This window comes from Aethalodelphis obliquidens, unplaced genomic scaffold (assembly GCF_003676395.1).
Source record: "Aethalodelphis obliquidens isolate GAN/ISIS:26980383/991018 unplaced genomic scaffold, ASM367639v1 scaffold28, whole genome shotgun sequence".
NCBI classification, from domain to species: Eukaryota; Metazoa; Chordata; class Mammalia; order Artiodactyla; family Delphinidae; genus Aethalodelphis; species Aethalodelphis obliquidens.
In genome coordinates, this window is record NW_020837972.1 from 8,308,418 (window position 1) to 8,326,395 (window position 17,978).

The following is a 17,978-nucleotide window of genomic DNA, read 5'->3' on the forward strand; positions in this document are numbered from 1 at the left end:
GTGGGTATGTGGTGGGTGATGAGGGTGCTGTGATGGGTGATGTGGGTATGTGGTGAGTGATGTGGGTGCTGTGGTGGGTGATGTGGGTGCTGTGCTGGGTGATGTGGGTGCCGTGGTGGGTGATGAGGGTGCTGTGGTGGGTGATGTGGGTGCCGTGGTGGGTGATGAGGGTGCTGTGGTGAGTGCTGTGGTGGGTGATGTGATAGGCACTGCTGGGGGTGAGGAGCTGCGGGCTCAGGAGGGGGGACTCGTTCCAGAAGAGGCATTTGAGCCAGACGTGCATGACATGAACAGGCAAGCGTGCTTCAGAAGAAGGAGCAGCAGATGCAGAGGCCCTGGGGGGCAGCCCAGTGTGTCTGGGTGAGGAGCACAGAGAGTGGGAGGTGCCAGGTCTCGTGAGGCCTCAGGGGCCTTGGTCAGGAGTTTGGTGTTGATTCTAAATGTGAGTTTAGATAGTGGTGTGACTTGCTTTGATTTGAGTTTTTAAAAGATCCTTCTGCTTTCCAAAGTTCACCAGGATGAAGAAGGAATAAAGGAGGATTAGAGCTGGTTCCCTAATGCTGCAGAAGGCTCCAAAAGAACCACCCACGAAATTAAAATTAAAATTAAAATTAAAAAAGAAAGAGGGACTTCCCTGGCGATCCAGTGGTTAAGACTCCATGCTTCCACTGCAGGAGGTACGGGTTTGATCCCTGGTCGGGGAACTAAGATCCCGCATGCTGCATGGGGCAGCCAAATAAATAAATGAATAAATAAACAAACAAACAAATAAATAAATAAAATAAGATAAAAAAGAAAGAAAAGAGAAGGAAATCCAGGGCAATGGGGGCAGAGCCTTAACAAGATATGAGCAAAGAATCTAAAGGATAAAGGAAATCTAACCTGGTCCTCATCTGGCTTTTTCCCCACCTTCAGCAGACAGTTGGCATTTCTGGTGGGCCAATGCTGTAACTAGTGTGGTGATGCGCCAGCACCGTGCTCCTCTGGAGTGGGGTCAGCGTGTGGTGTGGGTGCACGCTGGGCGTGGACAGGCCTGGCGTGGTGATGAGCGTGCCTGACCAGTTTTATCTGTGGCACACTTAACATCTTGCCACCAGCCCTACGTGGCTGGGCCTGCCTTCCTATTAGCCTGCCTTGGGAAAGGGAACAAAATGTGATCATAACATATTAATGATATTTTTTTTCTTTCTCACAGCAATTTTCTATCCCCAAACAACTGAACACACATTCCTCTGCTCGTCTCTTGGCGTCAGGGGCTAGATTCCTGTAGGGCTGAGCCCTCCCCAGCGGTCCCGTGACAGTCCCCGGGCCTCAGGGTTCCATCCAGGATGCCAGCTCTGGAGAGGCTTCCATCCTTCCCTTCCTATTCTCCCCCACCTCATGCTCCCTGCAGCGACTTGTGGTCTTGGCATCCACAGCTGCCTGTGCTCCTCCAAGCCCTGATTTCAGATGCTGTCAGATAATTCCAGAATAATCCTAGAGAGGCTGTAAGAGACCAGATTTCAGGCAACTCGCCTGGGTGCGACCCCTTCAGGACGTCACTGGGAGTGATGTTGAAAGAACAGGCTCCAGCGTTCTCCACCAACATTCCCATCCTAGAGTCCCCAGTGGTTGTCTAAGAGATGGCTCCTGTCTGTCACCACCCGGGACTTCAGAGTTCCCCAGGGATGCCTTGGGGATGCCAGGGCTGTGTTGCAGCTCACCTCTCTGCAGTCACAAGGAAACCCAGTGCGAGCCCAGGGCTGAAGCATTGGTTGAGCCCCTCTGGGACATCTGGATTGGTATTTATACTGCCCTCCACGGTGCCTTGTGGCTACAGCCCTCTCCCCTCTATTGACCTCGCCAATGTGTGTGAGCGTCAGAGCAGAAAGATGGAGGAGTCCCAGACTCCAGCAACCTGGGGTCCAAACCTGTGATCACCTATTGGACAAGTACTCTGGGAACAGAGTTCTTTTAATCAAGATGGCTGAATAGAGAAATGATTTCAGGGACTTCTATATCTTATTAGCATTAGATAGATAACCTAGTGGTAAGGAGCTGTCACAGATAAACAAAGACAGACACTAAAGTATTAAGAACAGATATTAATCAGTAATATGTTATTTCATATATGCTATTTTCTAGTAGGAAAGTGGGCTCAGCATAAACTGACCTCAACTTCCATTTGTACAGAAGGCATTTTAAAGGGAGAATGAGGGCTTCCCTGGTGGCGCAGTTGTTGAGAGTCTGCCTGCTGATGGACGCGGGTTCGTGCACCGGTCCGGGAGGATTCCACATGCCGCGGAGCGGCGTGGGCCATGGCCGCTGAGCCTGCACGTCCAGAGCCTGTGCTCCGCAATGGGAGAGGCCACGGCAGTGAGAGGCCCACATACCGCAAAAAAATAAAAAAAAATAAAAAGGGAGAATGAGAGAGCAGGGAGGGGCAATGGCGGGGTTTACACACGGAATTGCCTGCTAAATCTATAAAAAGTGGGAAGGTGGAGGGCTCTGGTCCACATGAAACTTACCTGGGTTTGCTAACTGGCACTTAAGGAAGTTTGGCTCCTAGCCTCTCAAAGAGACTGGGAGATAGGGCCCTATCTTGAGGCGTTGGATGGAATAAACAGTAACTTCTGGCAGCTTTGAGTTTTCTCAGGCAGGCACATTTGCCAGGCTCCGGTGTGGCCTTGAGCTATTAGAAACTGTTAGTGTTTGTTCAGGTCTTCAGATGTAGTGGGGGTGGACTAAATCATTTGTGCTGCAGTTTTTATAGGCTGAGGTTGAGGCTCAGTCAGGAAGACAGTTTAGGGACTTCCCTGGCTGTCCATTAGTTAGGACTCGGTGCTTCCACTGCGGAGGCCTGGGTTCAATCACTGATCGGGGAACTAAGATCCCACAAGCTACGCGGTGCCACAAAAAGAAGAAGAGAGCTTAGAGAAGCCTAGCAAGAGTCCTGTCAAGGAGAGGCTCTTTGTCAGCTGTGCTTCTGGATTCCAACTTCCCTGGGTTTCAATCCTGCCTCTGTAACAGACAGGCTGGGTGACAAGAGGGAAGTGATTTTTCATCTAGTAGGGCTATTTTTCTCATTTGGAAAATGGGGAGAACAGCATTCCCTCCCAGGATTGTTTGAAGATTAAATGAGCTGACCCACAAAGATTACATATGAAGCCTGCAGTACATGCCAGTGTTTCACATGGCTGGAGTCCAGAGGGGGCTAAAGAGGAGGCTGTGCTTCAGCTGAGATACAGTCCTGTGGGGCCCCACCAGGGCCTGGCACAGCTGGACCAGCTGAGGCTGCAGCCTCTCACAGGCTAATGTGCAGAGGAATGAACCCGGGGATCTGGTTATAGTGCCGAGCGTGACTCTGCAGGTCTGCCTTCCTAATGCGCTCACCGTTAATGCTGCTTGTTTGGGGACCCCATCTGGAGAAGCTGGGCAAAGAGAATGGCTAGACTCCCCTCACTTCATCCCCTGGATGGAGTAATAGCTCCTAGGTATTTAGTACCTACCAGGTGCCAAGAACTGCACATGTATTATTTTGAACCCTTAAAACAACTGGCAGATACATTTTTCTGCCCATTTAGGAGGTGAGGAGACTGAGGTTCAAAGAGTTTACATGACTTGCCTAAGATCACACAGCTAGTCAGTGAATTCAAACCTAAACTACGAGACTGTAGAGCTCTTTCCACTTGGAGGCATGGATTTTTACCATCTCTGAGGGGCTTCCTGAGAGGTGCTGGCTGCCTCACCCGGAAAAGGAGGAAGAGGAAAAAGCCCCACCCAACCAAGGAGGGCATGTCCTGCCATGAAGAAAGTGTGTGAGTATGCTTCCAGAGCCGGGGAATCTCGGGGGTACCTCCTCACTGCCTTAGGGGGCAGTCCGTGTGGTGGGTGTGTCTCCTCCAAGGGCTGGGCTGCAGGTGGGGCAGGGTGAGTTGCCTGCATGCGTGTGTGTGTGTGTGTGTGTGTGTGTGTGTGTGTGTGCACAGGCAAGTAAGGAGGGCAGCCTGCACACAGGCTGGATCACATTTTTTCCTCTTGCCTCTGAGAGAGAATGTCTTCCTGTTTGAATGTTGCTTTGAATTAACCCCCACCATTTTTTGCAAAAAACAAAACACACCTTCCATTTGATAGTGTCAGTGTCCCAGCACTGGGACTATATAAGCAAAGAGCTAAAATCTCACCATTTTAGATGGACACCTCAGTTACCACCGTTTTTGGAGAGCAGGTGGAAGTAGATCTTTTTCAACCTGAAAACACACTGTTGGGCCATAACAATGAAATGTTTTGGAGTACTTCAAAGTTAAGACTTTGTATATTTTCTTAGAGGAAGTGAATGACTATTTCTTACCCACCTCAGTGCTTCTCCCAATGATCTCAGCACTGTGGGAGGACAACATTTATTCACGTCAAAGTGTTCTGCATCTCTCCCCTCTGCGGTACCTGAAAAGAAGTTACATTTTGCTTGCTTAGTTCCTCCCCCTGCTTCATTCTTCTTCCCTTTAAGGATAATTTGCTTTTGTCAGTTCCTTTCCTGGCAGTGAGTTCCATAGACAAGGGGCAATGGAGAATAAGAAAGTTGGACCCAGAGAAAAAAGAGATTAAAACAATCAGAATAGGGACTTCCCTGGCAGTCCAGTGGTTAAGACTTCACCTTCCAATGCAGGGGGTGCAGGTTCGATTCCTCCTCAGGGAGCTAAGATCCCACATGCCTCGAGGCCAAAAAACCTTGAAGCAATATTGTAACAAATTCAATAAAGACTTTAAAAATGGTCCACAGTCAAAAAAAATCTTAAAAAAAAAATCAGAATAAAGACTTACAGAAGAGCACGAAAACAGATTGAAAGAAAGATGGAAGAAAGAATAGAGCCAACACAGATTGTCAGGGAGAAATCTAGGTTGAGAGTTGAATTGTATTTAATGCTTTGGTCAGACTGAGCCAAATGGAGCCACAAATATATTAGGGTTTCAGTACATGCAGTTAATCTTAGGCTGCAGTGTTTGGTTGACCTTGAACTGAAAATTGTGTGAAAGCAGCTAAAGGAGGCTAGTGCGGTTACAGAAGTCTTCCCCAGAAGACGGGATTTGAGTTGAATCTTGATAGGTAAGATTTCCTTAAGCAGAGAGGGTAGGATGGGCATGGGGAAGATGGGTCCCCAAAACTAGGGGACCAGGGGTGAGAAAGCTGCTGGTGGGGTATGGTGAGCACCACAGACGAACAAACCAGAATAAATGAACCTGTGAACCAACGTGTGCTAAAATGATACACACAACCATGCACACCAGTGGGGATCCAAGCATGTCGCCGCACGCCATCTCAGCATCAATGAATGTCTATATGTTAATGCATTTCTCCTTGCTGTCCCCACAACCAAGTTTACTGTTTTTCCTGGCTTCCACTTCTTAGTGAACAGCAGAAGGTAGAAATCTCAGCACCATCTTCCACTCCTCCCTCACCCTCATCTCTACCAGGTGACCTGCCAATTCTACCTCCATGCCCTCCTTCCTAACCATCCCTGTTGCTTCTAACCAGGCCCTCATCATTTCCCAAGTCAGCTCTCTGCTTCCAGGCTGTCTCTTCTTTACAATTGATTTTCCATGCTGTCTCAAGAGGGATCCCTCAAAAGCATATTTGCAAACTCATCACTTCCAGGCTTAAAAATCTTGGTCAAGAGAAATGTTAGTACAAGAGATTAAGACTTACAAGAAAGCTATAGTGGCCACAACAGCATCATACTGGCACGTGAATAGGCAGATCCATGAAACAGAATATAGTTCAGAAATACTCAACTACTCAAGGGCATTTAGTACAAAAAGATGGCTTTTCATATGGGTGGGGAAAAGATTAATTATTGAATAAATGGTGTTAGGAACTCCAAGTAACATCAAAAAAAAAAAAAAGAAAAAGAACTGGATCTCTAAATCTTTCCTTGTACCAAAATTAATAAAAGAATCAAATTTTAGAGCATAAAATATGAACAATAAAAGTACTAGAAAATAAAGAAATACTCAATAAGTGGTGTTGGGAAAGCAGAAGAATGAATCTGGACCCCTATCTTACATCACTCACAAGAATTAACTCGAATTAACTGGAATAAAGACTTAAGCATAAAACTCCTGGAAAAAAAAAACATGAAAAAAATCTCCTTGACATCAGTCTTGGCAATAATTTTTTGGATATGACACCAAAAGTACAAGCAACAAAAGCAAAAATTAATAAGTGAGACTACATCAAACTAAAAAGCTTTTGCAGAGCAAAAGTAACAACAAAATGAAAAGGCAACCTTCAGAAGGAGAAAAATATTTGCAAATCATATATCTGATAAGGGGTTAATATACAAAATATTAAAAAACTCATACAACCCAATAGCAGAAAAACAAATAACCTGACTAAAAAATGGGCAGAGGAACCAATAAACATCTTTCCAAAGAAGACATACAAATGGCCAACAGTTCCATGAAAAGAGACTTGCCTCACTAATCATCAGAGAAATGCAAGTCAAAACCACAATGAGATATCACCTCACACCTGTTAGAATGGCTATCAACAAAAAGTCAACCATAGCAAGTGCTGGTGAGGATGGGGAGAAAAGGGAACCCTTACATACTACTGGTGGGAATGTAAATTGGTACAGCTACTATGGAAAACAGTATGGAGGACTACCTTTTGATCTCTCCATCCTACTTGAGTCCAAAGAAACTAAAATAACCATTCCAAAGAGATATCTGAACTCTCATGTTCATTGCAGCACTATTCACAATAGGTGAGATACAGAAACAACCATCAACAGATGAATGGATAAAGAAGATGGAATATTATTCAACCATGGGAAAAAAATCCTGCCGTTTCAACAACATGGATGAACCATGAGGGCTTTATGCTAAGTGAGATAAGTCAGAGACAGAATGACAAATACTGTATGACTGTATTTGTATTGGAATCTGCAAAAGGTAAACCCATAGAAACAGAGTAGAATGGTTATGGTGGTTGTGAGGGGCTGGGGATTGGAGAAATGAGTAGATATTGGTCAAAGGGTACAAACTTCCAGTTATAAGATGAATAAATTGTGGAGAGCTAATATACAGCATGGTATTACAGTTAACTATATTGGTAATATAGTTAACAATATTATATACTCGAAAGTTGCTAAGGGAGTAGATCTTAAATGTTCTCACCACAAAAATGAAATGATATTTAGGTGATGTGATGGGGGTGCTAGTTAATATATCATATCAACATGTTGTATACCTTAAACTTACACAATGTTTTATGTCAATTAGATCTCAACAAAGTTGAAAAAAAAAGTACTTGAAAAAATATACGAGAAATTAAAAACAAATAATCTCAGAGTGGAAAAGGCTTTCTAGACATACTATAAAAGCCAGAAGGCACAAAAGAAAGCATTGGCCAAAAAACCCCACCAAAAACAAACAAACAAATCTCTAAAACAAAAATAAAAACAAGTTATAGACTGAGTAAAGAGATAAATGAGGACTAACAGAAAGTATTTGCACTACATATGACAGAATAAAGGTTAATTGCTTTGATATAAGTGAAGTCCCTACAAATCAATTTTAAAGAAACCAACAACCAATCCAATAGAAAAATGAGCAAGGGACATGAACAGTTAGTTCGTAGCACATGAAGAATATGTGACTTTACACAGGCAAAGACACTCAAGCTCATTCCTAAGAAGAGAAATTCAAATTAATGCTATTTTTCATCTACCGGATTAGCAAAGCTAAAAAAAAATAATCTGATAAGCTGTATTTGTGAGGGTGTGAGGAAACTCAGACATGACAGGGGGTGGGGCATAAATTGATCAAACCTGTATGGAGAATAATATAGTAATAGCTATATTACTATTTACTATTACTAATTTATATTACTAATTACTAATTACTATTTACTATATTACTAATTACTATATATTAAATTGTAAATATCCTTCAGCTTAGTAGTTCCATTTCTATGAATTTCTCAAGCAAGACAAGGATATACATTGCAGCATTGTTTATAATGACAAAAGATCAGAAACAACCTAAATGGCCATTCAAGAGCACTTTCCTTGGGTGCAGGTACAGAAGATCTCCCACACACATTACTAAGTGAAAAAAGCAAGATGTCTTGGGGAAGGGGAACAGGAAGAGGGGTCTGGGTGCTGCATTCAGAGAAGAGAGGGAGACTCACTTTGCAGTTTATCTCTGCAGCTGATCTCCAAACTTATTTCCCCTTCTTCCTGGGAACATAGCCTGTTTTCTAGACTCCTTTACATGGAGGAATGGCCACATGACTGAATTCTAGCCAATGAAACAGGCTCAGCCCAGAAACACCTCCCTTGTGCCATCCTTAATGCTTTTTTCTCTTTCGGTTGTCTGGAATGGTGCTGAGACCTAGGGTGACTTTGGGAATCAGGTTTTGACCTCAGAGTCACCTGGAGGGGAACTACTGTGTGAGACTCATGTGGGCAGGGACTTTATTGTGTTTAGCCATCAGAATTTTGTGGCAAATCTATTTTAGCAGCTTTATTAACTATTACGATATCCTTTTGACATCATATTAGCTCTTCAAAACAAAGCAAAACTCTCTCTCTCTGCTGGTCTCCTTCAGATGCTGGATCAACATCTTTGCCTGGTACTTCATACTTGGGCCTTGTTCAACCTCTTTGGCCTCAGCTCCAATGGCTGGAGTCTTAAACAGCTCCCCAGACACATGCCACCTAGATGTGCCCCTTTCCTCTGCTTCTCTGCTGTCAAAACACTTATCTCTGACCAGCTCAGCTCCTCCTGCCAGGTTTCTTCACTCCTTCCTGGACTTTTGCTGATATTTACCTAGTTGAAATGCACACATTTGACCTGGTGTCCATCTGCCTTCCTATCCTATGTCCTCTCATTCCTCCCTGTGTCCCCAGTGCCCAGCTCTGGGATGTCTATGGAATAAAAGTTTGCAAGATCCTTACTTCCAGCCTTGCCCTCCTGTAGTCCATTTTCCAAAGAAGGAGAAACCAGTTAGTTTAAGATGCAAATCAAGCAAGTCATCCTGAGGTAGGAGATAGATGGGCCCCTGGGCCAGACAGCTGGTGTCTGTCAAGTGGTGTTTGTCCACTCTAAGGACAAAGCTAGTGGCAGAAGCTGAGCTCTGCTGAAGTAAAGAGATAAGATGACCACTCCTGAGGTCAGGGAAAACTTCCCTGTCTGCACATCTGCAGGAAGGCTCCTTAGGGTTCAAAAAGGGAGGGGGTGCCACCCCATAATAAGTGTGGACATACCCCCACAGGCCTCTGAGGTGGGATCCATTTTAGCAAAAAGATGTGCACGCATGTTGAGGATGTCCTAGGACTGGTCAGGTGTGAAAAAAGAAACAAGATAATTGGCCAAGGGACTTCCCTGGTGGCACAGTGGTTAAGAATCTGCCTTACAATGCAGGGGACACAGGTTCGAGCCCTAGTCTGGGAAGATCCCACATGCCTCGGAGCAACTAAGCCCGTGAGCCACAACTACTGAGCCTGCATGCCACAACTACTGAAGCCCGTGCGCCTAGAGCCCATGCTCCACAACAAAAGAAGCCACCGCAATGAGAAGCCCGCGCACCACAACGAAGAGTAGCCCACGCTCGCCGCAACTAGAGAAAGCCCATGCGCAGCAACGAAGACCCAACCCAAACAAAAATAAATTAATTAAAAAATATATAATTGGCCAAATGTAAACAAAGACCTGGAAGAACTGTCCTGTATGAGAGATTTAAATCACCTCTTTATTGCACTCCTCCTCATTAGAGAGGACGCCCATACCCTTTCTCTCTGGGTATGTATTTCTGCCTAACTTCTGACTTACATAAATAAACTGCTTCTCTGTGTGTTCTCCCATACAGTTGTGCTGTGTCTCTAATAATAAACTTTGTACCTGATTTTACAGTTTTTGCCTCTTTGAACCATTCTTGCTTTCAAATGGGGGAAGGAGCCAGGGCCACTTTGCTTCTAGCCTCTAGCCCCTGGTGGTCTAGCAGCTAGGATTTCTGGTTTTCATCTAGGCTACCCAGGTTCAATTCCTGGGCAGGGAACTAAAAATCTCTGCTCAGGACCACTCACTGCTGTCTCTCCGAGATCTATCCTTCCCTTCCAAATCCCTCCACTGCCTCTAAAATCCTTCCACCTCTGGCCCTGCCCACCTCTCTCACCTCACCTCCCAACCCTCTCCCCCTTGTTCACTGGCCTCCAGTTTTTCCCTTTCTGCAACACAAGTCAGATGTCCCATCTCAAGGCCTTGCCCTTGCTGTTCCTTCCCCTGCAATGCTTCCCTTAGTCACAGAACCTTAACAATTCAGGTCTCAATTCCTGACCAAGGGATTTAAAAGCAGTGCCTTCTGCCCCAACTACACCTTCACCCTATTCATTTCCTTCACATCCCTAATCACAATCTGAAATTACCTCCTGTTTGGTTTAAGGTTGGCCTCTCCCACTAGAGTGTAAGCCCCCTGAAGTCAGGGCCAGGGTCGCTTCGGTTCTTGCCTGTACACATTAAGGGTTCAGGCACACAGTAGGGGTTCAGCCAACGTGCGGTAAACTCGCCAGATCCTGAGACGCTACACCCACGGCGCGCCACGCGCAGGAGGTTCTACCTTCGAGCCCCACCCGCCCCTTCGCGGGCGCGCGCGCGTATTGGCGGCGAGCAGCCGAGGCGCAGCTCCGCCTGGGGCGGGGGAAGGCGCGGGTACGCCCCAGGGCCCCGCCACGCGCCTGCCCATTGGCGGCCGCGCCGGGGACGGGGGGAGGTCGCGCACGGGGCTGCCCGCCCGGCCGTCCTTCCAGTTCAAGCCGCCAGGGCTCCGCTCGGCACTCCAGCGGGAGCCTCGGCATGTTGCGCGCAGTTGTGCTCGCCGCCGCCCGGCCCTGCCAGGGCCGACGGCTGCTGTCGGCCGCCGCCACCCCGGCCGTGCCGGCCCCCAACCAGCAGCCCGAGGTCTTCTACAACAAGGTGAGGCCGCCCCAGCGCTTTGTTCTCTGGGGACGGAGGCCGCCGGGTGGGAAGGGACTGGATCTCTTCGGGCCTCAGTTTATCCAGCTGGGACTCGAGGGGTCTGCTGCAGTTGCTGTTTCCGCACATCTTCCCTTCCCTGCCTGCGAGCAGTTTGGCCCCTTCGCCGCCCCTGACACCTCGGTTCCATTATGCAGCTGTGACTTTGGCCACTTATTTGTCTTGTCTGGCCGCTGCCCGTTTTCCGGGTTCCATCCCCCGCCCCCTCCCCCATCCCCAGTCGTTCTCGGCTTTCGGGCCTTGGTCGTCCTGTGTCTGCGCAGAGTCTTCACGACATCACCCACCCAGAGGACATGTCCATTTAAGACCCTCTTTGCAGGAACAGTTTTGTCTTTTCGTAGTCTTTTATCCCTTGACTCATGCCCTCGTCCAAGAACGTCCAAAAGGAAAAACAAAAAGGAGTCCTTTTCAGCTAAGGGTCACCAGTTCGCCGAGAGGCCAAGGCCACGGCCGCGGCCGCTCGGCGTCCTGGCACTTCCACTGCTGGCAACTGGGAAAGGGTGGAGACCTTCGCTACAACAGCGCAATTCCCAAATGGTGTCTGTGCCTTCCAAGGCTCTTTCTTTGGTCAAAGAAAGGAGGGACTTTCCAGGATAACTTTGACTCCCAGTAGCTGATTTCTTGCTCAATCAGGACTTGGGAATATTTTTTCTTTTGATCTTTGAGTTTGGGTAAAGTGCTGAAAGTCACAGAGAAGGAAATTGGTTATGAGAGTTCATTTTGTTTGTGTAGTTGCTGCCCTTCTCTGAGCTTCAACTTCTATAAAGTGGGAAGGGGTCAGAGGGTGAGCACAGGGGTTCATACACCACGTGGGCACTTAACAGGAGTAACAGCTCATATTCTCTGTGTACCTCCTTTGCACCTGGCACCAGTCTAAGCATTTACCTGTTGTGCCGTTTAATCCTTAAACAGCCCGGTGGGGTAGGTACTGTGATTATCTCCATTTTACAGTTGAAGAGACTGAGTTACAAAGAGGTTTAGTGAGTTACCCGAAGACTCAAGTCAACGGCAGAGTTGGGGTCTACATCTAGGCCCCCAAGAGTAAGCCGATAACCAGAACCTTCCATAGTACTATTGTTGCAACTCTGGGTGGGAATAAAGGGGTCACTGCTGACTTAGGATGCTGTAGAGATGGCCCCTGGCTGGCTGCTTTCAACAGGGGACCTGCTTGTCTGGTCAGGAGCTTGGCTGCAAATCTGCACAGAGACAGTGGGTAAAGGCACACCTGTGTGATTTAAAGGGTGTTACAAATGGTCATTTGCAAGGGAATAAAAACAAAAGGTAAAATAAGATGCCCTTTGCATAACACAAGCCAAAAAGGCAGTGGCTGTTGCTCCTTAGGCTGCTTAAGGAGGAGTTCATGCTTGGAAGACTTGAACATCAAGCAGAAATATCCTCAAGGGAAAGGCAGCAGCATCCCAAGCCTTTGTGGCCACAGGATCTAATGAAGATCATCCTCCTTTGTGCTTATGTGGAGGTGAGGAAACAGGGTCCAAACGTGCACACAGCTCTGGTCGATAGCACGAGTCCTGTTCTCTAGATTTAGTTCATAAGGTAAGTTGGAGCAGAGTGAAATCTTCCTGCAGCTGCTTTTCTTTATCAGATTTTTTTGAGATCCTAAAAGTAACCCTTGGACTTACCTGCTGGTCCAGTGGTTAAGACTCCACGCTTCCACTGCAGGGGGCCCCTGTTTCGATCTAAGATCCCACAGGCCACGCGGTGCAAGAGAAAAAAAAAAAAAGAATGCTATTTAAAAGAAAAAGGAACCCTTGCTCACTGTATACAAATGCAGAAGTAAGTAAAACTTCCCGCATACCCCATTGCACTCCCTTCAAGAGCACTGTTAACTGGTAGGTCTGTGATCTTGCAGACTTTTTCTTTGCCTCAGTGTGTGTGTGAGAGCGTGCACCAGGTTTTTTTGCTTTTACTTAAATGAGATCCTTGCACTTACTGTTCTGAAGCTGTCTCATTGAACAATGTATCTGGATTGTCTTCCTAAACTAGTACATTCAGATCTTATTTATTCTTCCCAGGGGTTGCAAAGCAATCCGCATGAGCAATCCACACTCTGCTGGAACAGGCCCCTTTTAAAGCTTCTTGGGCCATTTTCAGTGTTGAGTTGTTGCAATCCCTGATGGCAAGAATGCCAAGGTCTAATCCTAACATTTTGAGTCTCTTACCAGGAGCTCTAGGTACAAACTAGATCATATGCCTGGACATTTCCCTGGGGATTATTGATTCCTTGACGTTCAGTGAACTGTTCTGGAGTCTGGAGTTTCCCCAGAAGGAGCTGTTCCAGGCTTTGAAGTTGCTTCTATAGGCGCTGGATTTTCTCACCCAAGGGTATTTGGGGGAATGTTGCATTTCAAGCTTGTTGGGTCTCTCCTTGAAGAGGGGGTGGCACAGGCAATAGGTCTTTTCCTTCCCACATCTATTTCATAACCAGAAGAGTCTATAGAGTGGGGTGGTTTGGTCAACCTTCCTGGGGTCCTCTTGCCTCTACTTGTCCTGGGTGGAGCTATAGGGTTGGGGGAACTTCTTTGTTGGGTTAGGGAGATTACAGGACAAGTTCCTCCCCCACTCACCAGCAGGACCTGTATGGGGAGCTGATGATGGCCAGGCTTCATGAAGATCAACATTTCTCATCCTTGGTGGGTTTCAGGGACACAGCTCTGTCAAGGAAACTGATTTTCATTTTTCATTCCTTTTTTCTTCCCTGACTTGGAGAGTAATTAAGATCTGGAAAGACAACTCAAAGGAAAACTCATGGGAGTGTGGTTTCAGCAGAGTAATTCCTTTGGATGAGGTGTGACTAATACTTTTCATCTTCAACATCACCAGTTCATGTTGGTTGATAATAATAATGAAGATGAGAAAAATCACTGGACACTATTTCACTCTCTGGACTCAGGCTGCCTGTCACTCAGTAACATCAATACGGGTAGGTTCACTCATTCAAAAGACACCTCAGCAACCCCAATTCCAACCAACAAAATAGGCAAGAATCCCTGATCATGGGAAGTTTGCATCCTAGAAGACAAGCGAAATGCATAGTATGGAGCAAGCTGATCGATCGGCGCTATGGAGAAAAATAAGGCAAGGAAAGAGGGATATGGAGGGTGGTACAATTACTTAGCTCTGTACCTTAGCTGCTACATCTGTAAAATGGGGTAAAAATCCCATCTACATCATATGGTTGCTGTCAGGATAAAAGGGAGGCATCCTTGCACAGCCCTTAGCAAGTGCCTGGCTCATGGCTTCTTGCACCTCCGTATTTACTGCAGCCTTAAATAGGAGATAACAGTGAGGCTTTTGAGCTTCGAGTATAATGGTGGTGTAACTCCATTTTATGCGGGCACTGTTGTAGTTGTAATTTGTTTCCTGGAGGGCTGCGCTAGGTTGCGGTAAAGTTGAATGGGAGTTCGGGGTGAATTAAATTTGTGTCTTGGGAACTCCCTGGCATTCCAGTGGTTAGTTCTCTGCGCTTTCACTGCGAGGGTTCAATCCCTGGTCGGGGAACTAAGATCCTGCAAGCTGCGCCTTGTGGGCAGGAAAAAAAAATTGTGTCTCTATTCTTAACCTCTTGACCACAACATTTAGGAACTAAAGAGAAAACTGACAAAAAGAGAATTAAAAAAGGGTCTCCTTATATCGAATTTTCTGATTCCAGTAGTAATACATCCTCAGTACAAAAAGTCAAGCATTACAGAAGTATGTGAGGTGGAAATTCACTGGACATATACATAGGCACATATAGATGTTCATTGCTGCATATTAGCAAAAACCAAGAAATAAGCCAGCCTGCCTTCCATGGGGAAACGGATGAACAACTTATGTTACAGCTATAGGAAAGAATAATTCTGTGCACAGAGTAGTTAAAGGAATTAGCTGGAACCGTATGAATAATGGATCTCAAAAACAATGTTTCAAGAGGGGAAAATGTCTAGTACTCTGAGTGATGTGAAACTAATTAAAATTATCAAAACAGACTTTCTATCAAATGTGGATAAACATAGGTCCATATAAATGGCTAAAAATGTCCTGGAAGGAAAATGCTCCTTGGCGTGAGGGCAGGGCTACATAGGGAATCTGCTTGTGGGCAGTGATTCAAGGGGACTTTAAATGTTTTATTTCTTTAAAAATAAGTGGCCTATAAGCTAATATAAAAATGAAAAAGAAAAGAAAAACAGTCCTCTGATATCCCACCCCTGCAGATAATCACTGCTAACAGGTGGTATATACAGAATAGGAGTTTGATTTATCTTGTTTTCCTTGAGAGATTGTTATGGAATGAGCCAAAACCTGTGTTGGGCTAAGCAGTGGTTTGGAATGGCTGTGTGCTGAATGAGTCAAGTGACATATCTCCACACTGATCACGGTGCTTTTATTGCTTGTTTAGGAGTTTTAAGATCTTTGTAGAAATAATAGAAAGTCCAGGAATGTGAGACCAAAGGCCCTGGGGGATGAGGAAAGAATGTTCAGGGAGACATTCTGGGGGAGGTGGCTGCCCTTGGCCTTAACCCCAAACTAACCCCGAGGTACCTAAATGATTGTGTGGATAAGTGTGAATGTGGGTGGCATTCCATGTTTATGTTTCTCTCCTTATGATCTGTTTTCTCTTAGACATAAATTACCCAACTGCCACTGAAAAAGCAGTTGCCAGCAGGATTCACCCCAGGATAGAAAGCCACAGCATTTCCTCACTCCTTCTTAGGGAAAATAACATATTCCAGGAGTGTAGATTTCCTAGGTAACAGATCCCTAATTCTTTCATGCATCAAAGCTTGAAAATAAAGTCTTTCTAGGATGGGTCCTGCATCTGTAAATTGGAGCTGCTGATTGGCATTTAACCTTTTTTGGCGACCTTGGGCAGATTATGACTGTCCATTGCCATGGGGTGGAGGTGGCACTAGAATATCACTCTGTCCTCGCTTTGGTTAAGACTCCTCTCCAGGGTCCTGCAGTCCTGCTCCCAGCTCTACTGTCCTGCCCCAGCTTCTCACCCCTCCCCACAAGTTTCTGTTTGCAGTTCCTAATCCGCAGGGGCCTGGAATAGAAGATATCCGAGGAAGCCACGGATCATGTTATCCTCCAACTCAGTAATTCTAAATACGGTAACCTGCCCCAGCTTTGCAAAGATGCGTGTCTAAGGATGTTTGCAGCAGCAGCACTGTCAGGAATACAGGCAGACCTCATTTTATTGTGCTGTGCTTTATTGCACTTTGTAGATACTGCGTTTTTTACAAATTGAAGCTTTGTGGCAACCCTGCATTGGGCAAGTCTGTTGGCGCTGTTTTCCCAACAGCATTGGCTCACTTCCTGTCTCTCTGTCACATTTTGGTAATTCTCACCACATTTCAAATCCTCCACCAGCAAAAAGATTATGACTTGCTGAAGGCTTGGAGGATGATTGGCACTTTTTAGCAATAAAGTTTTTTGTTTTTAAATTTTATTTATTTATTTATCTATTTTTGGCTGCATTGGGTCTTCGTTGCTCTGCGTGGGCTTTCTCTAGTTGCAGCGAGCAGGGGCTGCTCTTTGTTGCGGTGCACGGGCTTCTCATTGCAGGGGCTTCTTTTGTTGTGGAGCACAGGCTCTAGGCGCGTGGGCTTCAGTAGTTGTAGCACGTAGGCTCAGTAGTTGTGGCTCGCAGGCTCTAGGCGCAGGCTCAGTAGTTGGGGCGCACGGGCTTAGTTGCTCCGCGGCATGTGGGATCTTCCTGGACCAGGGCTTGAACCCGTGTCTCCTGCATTTGCAGGCGGATTCTTAACCACTGTGCCACCAGGGAAGCTCCAGCAATAAAGTATTTTTAAATTAAGGTATGCACATTGATTTTTTTAGATATCATGCTATTGCACCCTTAATAGACTGTGGTATAATGTAAACATAGCTTTCATATGCACTGGGAAACCAAAAGATTCCTGTGACTCCCTTTATTGCAATACTTTATTGCGATGGTCTGGACTGAACCCAAAATATCTCTGAGGTCTGCTTGCAGTGAAAACTTTTCCTAAAAGTGCATTTGTAGGACATGATTAAATAAATTGTGGTCCGTTAGTTTTGAAGATTGCTATGTTGCTTAAAATAATGAGGCAGATATGCCTGTGGAATAACGTCCAAGATAAACTTACTCATAAAAGCAAGTTACAGAATAAAAGTCCATTATCGGACTTCCCTGGTGGCACAGTGGTTAAGAATCCAGTCCTGGGGACACAGGTTCAATCCCTGGTCTGGGAAGATCCCACATGCGCAGAGCAACTAAGCCTGCGTTCCACAACTACTGAGCCTGCGCTCTAGAGCCCGCGAGCCACAACTACTGAGCCCGCGTGCTGCAGCTACTGAAGCCCGAGCTCCTAGAGCCTGTGCTCTGCAACAAGAGAAGCCACCCCAGTGAAAAGCCCGCACACCGCAACGGAGAGTAGCCCTCACTCACTGCAACTAGAGAAAGCCCGTGCGCAGCAATGAAGACCCTACGCAGGCAAAAATAAATAAAATAAAATAAATAAATTTATTTTTAAAAAAAAGTCCATGATCCCCACTGAGAATGGACACTCCCCATGTCTGTCCCGTTCCCTCCAGGACCCCAGCACGAGTGCAGGTCCTGGCACACAGCAGGTGCGGAACCCAGAGCCCCCTCTGTTCTCCCCCACCCTCACTCTGCAGCTACGGGGCCCTTTTGGTTCCTTGTGTCCCCAAGCCCTTGCCTCAGGTACCCCCTCTGGTCCTCACTGTTGCCTGTTTGTTTCTGCTTCTCTCTTCATTTGCTTGTTGATCATGTCTCTTCTCCCGGGACTTTGGTTCAACGAGCCAGGACTTGGCTGTTTCACTGAGTGCCCAGCATGGCAATGGCACTTGGTTAACACTAACCACTGCATGGATGAGTGAATCCAACTTATAAAATGCAGTGAGATGTATTTATTAAAATGTAGAGAAAATAGAGCATTTTGATGGAAAAGCTCTATGAG

At 46.1% G+C, this 17,978-nt stretch overlaps 1 protein-coding gene and 1 long non-coding RNA gene across 4 annotated transcripts in view; one reads left to right on the forward strand and one right to left on the reverse strand.

Moving 5' to 3' along the window:
• LOC113629803 (uncharacterized) overlaps window positions 1-9,343 on the reverse strand; it is a 55,333-nt gene extending 45,990 nt beyond the window's left edge. Inside the window, exons 1-2 of one of the 3 annotated variants that reach the window (XR_003436697.1) lie at window positions 8,171-9,343; window positions 4,335-4,422 (exon numbers count right to left, since the gene is read on the reverse strand). This is a non-coding gene — a long non-coding RNA (uncharacterized LOC113629803). The remainder of the gene's footprint in view (window positions 1-4,334; window positions 4,423-8,170) is intronic. The other 2 variants (XR_003436696.1, XR_003436695.1) reach the window with 2 other exon arrangements.
• A 1,431-nt stretch (window positions 9,344-10,774) lies between these two features.
• The window catches only part of ALDH2 (aldehyde dehydrogenase 2 family member), a 29,690-nt gene continuing 22,486 nt past the window's right edge, over window positions 10,775-17,978 (forward strand). The window contains exon 1 of the mRNA XM_027124601.1: window positions 10,775-10,953. Within this exon, the coding sequence (XP_026980402.1) occupies window positions 10,834-10,953 (120 nt within the window). The 5' untranslated portion in view covers window positions 10,775-10,833. The remainder of the gene's footprint in view (window positions 10,954-17,978) is intronic.